General features: G+C 40.9%; 1 protein-coding gene across 1 annotated transcript; it reads left to right on the top strand.

Moving 5' to 3' along the window:
• Positions 1–1,332: 1,332 nt before the first annotated feature.
• LOC106338628 (glutathione S-transferase T2-like) lies at positions 1,333–2,514 on the top strand. The gene is made up of 2 exons (XM_013777563.1): positions 1,333–2,157; positions 2,482–2,514. The coding sequence occupies exons 1-2, from the start codon at positions 1,333–1,335 to the stop codon at positions 2,512–2,514; spliced, it is 858 nt and encodes a 285-aa protein (XP_013633017.1).
• Positions 2,515–2,818: the final 304 nt, after the last annotated feature.

The following is a 2,818-nucleotide window of genomic DNA, read 5'->3' as shown; positions in this document are numbered from 1 at the left end:
CCCTCCCCTCCCCACCCCCCCCCCCTCCCCACTGAACCGAGCACACGCCCACCATTCGTATACGGAAGCTAAGAGCATGTTTATAGGTGTTGCTAAAGTGGATTGTTAACATAAAAAGGTAATTAAATTAAAGGAAAAATGGTGATTAAAGGATGAGGCGTGCCTTAATTTAGGGCGTGAAGGCACCGTGCCTTCGAGCCAGGTGTCGCGTTGCTACTGGGCCGAGGAGAAAGACAACCCCGGTTATTTTTTTTTTCTTTTCTTTTTTTCTTTCTGTCTTTCCGTTTCTCTTCTCTCTCTCCCGGGGCATGGCGATTCGATGGCGATTCGATCCCTCTCTGTGGCTTTCATCGACGGAACGACGAGAGCTTTATTGGTGGAGCTCGGCAACGAAGGAAAACCGCGACCTTTCTATCGGTGGCTCTTCTCAACCTTGGGAAATGGCGAGAAACGGCGAGAAACGGTGACATCTCTCTCTATCGGCGGCTCTCTGACACGTTCTATACCGGATACTGTTGCGGCTGAACCGAATCGAAAGGTAAATATGCATGCATGTCTTTAGATTCTTCATCGTGAATGTTAATAAATCCTCTGATTTGCTTTGATATTTTTTTTAGTGGGATTGATCAAGAGGAATGATTCAGGTACATTTTGTCTTTGTGTTATTTGTGAAATTGTAAGAAAAAAATTCTGATTTTTTGTTTTGATTTGTTTGTGTCTGTTTTGCCTTGAGCTGGATTGATCAAGAAGCTGTCTGAGAGAGATTGTGTCTCTGTGGGTTAAGGTATATTTTGATGCTTGTTACTCGTCAATTTTAGTATATAAATCTTCAAATTTGTTGTGACTGGTTTTTTTTTTGTGTTTAGGTGTTTTGCTTAAGACACATCACACATGGTCTTCACACAAAGGGCCGACGATTCATCATAGAGGTAAAACCTATCTCCTTGCTCTGTTTAAAGCATTGTACTAGTTGGTGGATAGTATTAGATTTTGTAATAAATAGATTACGGTTGGGTTTGGTAATTATGACTGCTTAGCAATTATGACTGCTTAATGTTAGATCACAGTTGATGTTACATTACGGTTGGGTTTGGTAATAAATAGCTTTGGTTTTGGTAGATAGAAATCAATTGTGTGTTGTGTTGATTGTGTTAGATAAATGTCCAGTCGGACAGCTTGGTTGTGATCAATGCTTCGTTCTTCAGTTTACAAAAAAGCTTCCAGTCTCCTCTGTCTTCTCACTTCCTCTCCTCTGTCTTCAGTTTATAAAAACGCTTTCCCTCTCCTTTGTCTTCAGTTTCTTCTTGCATTCTCTTCTGCCTCTCTTCCGAAATGGATTCTTATCCATTTTCTGCTCACTCAAACTTTGTTGAACTACTCAGTCAACAAACAGTTCCCTTTGGTAACAATGAAGATAGTGGTGATCTATCTTCATCACAACCACTTCCTGGTAGTATAGGAACTGAACCTCCAAACTGTGATGGAGACAGTGGTACTCAGCGCCAAGAACGTCGAAAGTGGACACCAACGGATGATGTAGTCTTGATTAGCTTGTCGTTAAACACGAGCAAGGATCATGTGGTTGGCAACGAGCAAAAATCCAACGGTTTTTGGAAAAGGATTGCTGCTTACTTTGCAACAAGTCCTCTGCTTGCTGGCTGCAAAGAACGAGACCATAATCACTGCAAGCATCGATTGCATAGGATCAATGACCTCGTCTCCAAGTTCTGTGGTGCGTATGAAGCGGCTACTAGAGAAAAAACAAGTGGCCGGAACGAAAATGATGTCCTCAAGCTAACTCATCAGATATTTTACAACAACTACAAGACGAGGTTTAATCTTGAACACGCTTGGAAGGAGCTGCGGCACGACCAGAAGTGGTGTGAGTTGGCTGCTGCAAAAAATGATGGGATCTTGAAGAAGAGGAAGTGTGAGGACAGGGGAGATTCAGAGAGTTCTCAAGCAACAGAGAACAAGCGTCCCCCTGGTGTGAAGGCCGCAAAGAAAGCTTGTCAGAAGACGGTGGTTTCAGATGGTGATCTTAATAAGTTTCAGAGTATGTGGACAATGAGACAGGCGGATTTGGACAGGAAAGAAAGGTTGTCTCAGCTGAGTCTGCTTAACAGTCTCATTGGGAAAAAAAGAACCTCTTCCCGAGTATGAAGAAACCCTCAAGAAGAAGCTGATAAATGATTTGTGGTAGTAAAAGACTTGATGTCTATGTAGTTCTGTTTGGAGTTCTTATTCTTGTTCTGAAGTTCTGTTTCTAGTACTTTTTGTTGTTGTTAAGTTCTATTTCATGTTCTGTTTATTGTTTGTGTTTGTAGTTCAGTTTCTTGTTATAAGTTAATGTTCTTGTTTCTGAAATGATGTTATGATATACATGTTCTTCTTCTTGTGATGATATAAATGTTGTTGTTCTTGTCCTGTAAAAATGTTCTTGTCCTGATAGAAATGTTTTTCTTGTTCTTATTAATGCAGGTGAGAGCTGTTGAGAGAGGTCACGAGATGTAGAGATAGCTGGTGGGTTGTCTTCTACTTGTCACGAGATGTAGAGATAGCTGGTGGGTTGTCTTCTACTTGTCACGAGACTAGAGATAGGTGCTTGTCTTGTACTTGTTTTGTAGCTGTCACAACTGTAAAAGGAAATGAAAGGTTTTGTATTCTAGCATCACAGGTTTGTGGTTGAGGAGAGAAGAGATAGGTGGTGTCAGATTTGTATTTTTTTTCATCACGGGTTTGATTGTGTACATGAATGTGTAAAGAAATCACACATCATATTCTTTCTCTATATTATTGGCAAACGAGCATTCTCATT

Source organism: Brassica oleracea, chromosome C4 (genome assembly GCF_000695525.1).
Source record: "Brassica oleracea var. oleracea cultivar TO1000 chromosome C4, BOL, whole genome shotgun sequence".
Lineage (NCBI taxonomy): Eukaryota > Viridiplantae > Streptophyta > Magnoliopsida > Brassicales > Brassicaceae > Brassica > Brassica oleracea.
Note: the sequence above shows the minus strand (reverse complement) of the source record. Positions and strands in the feature narration are given on the sequence as shown.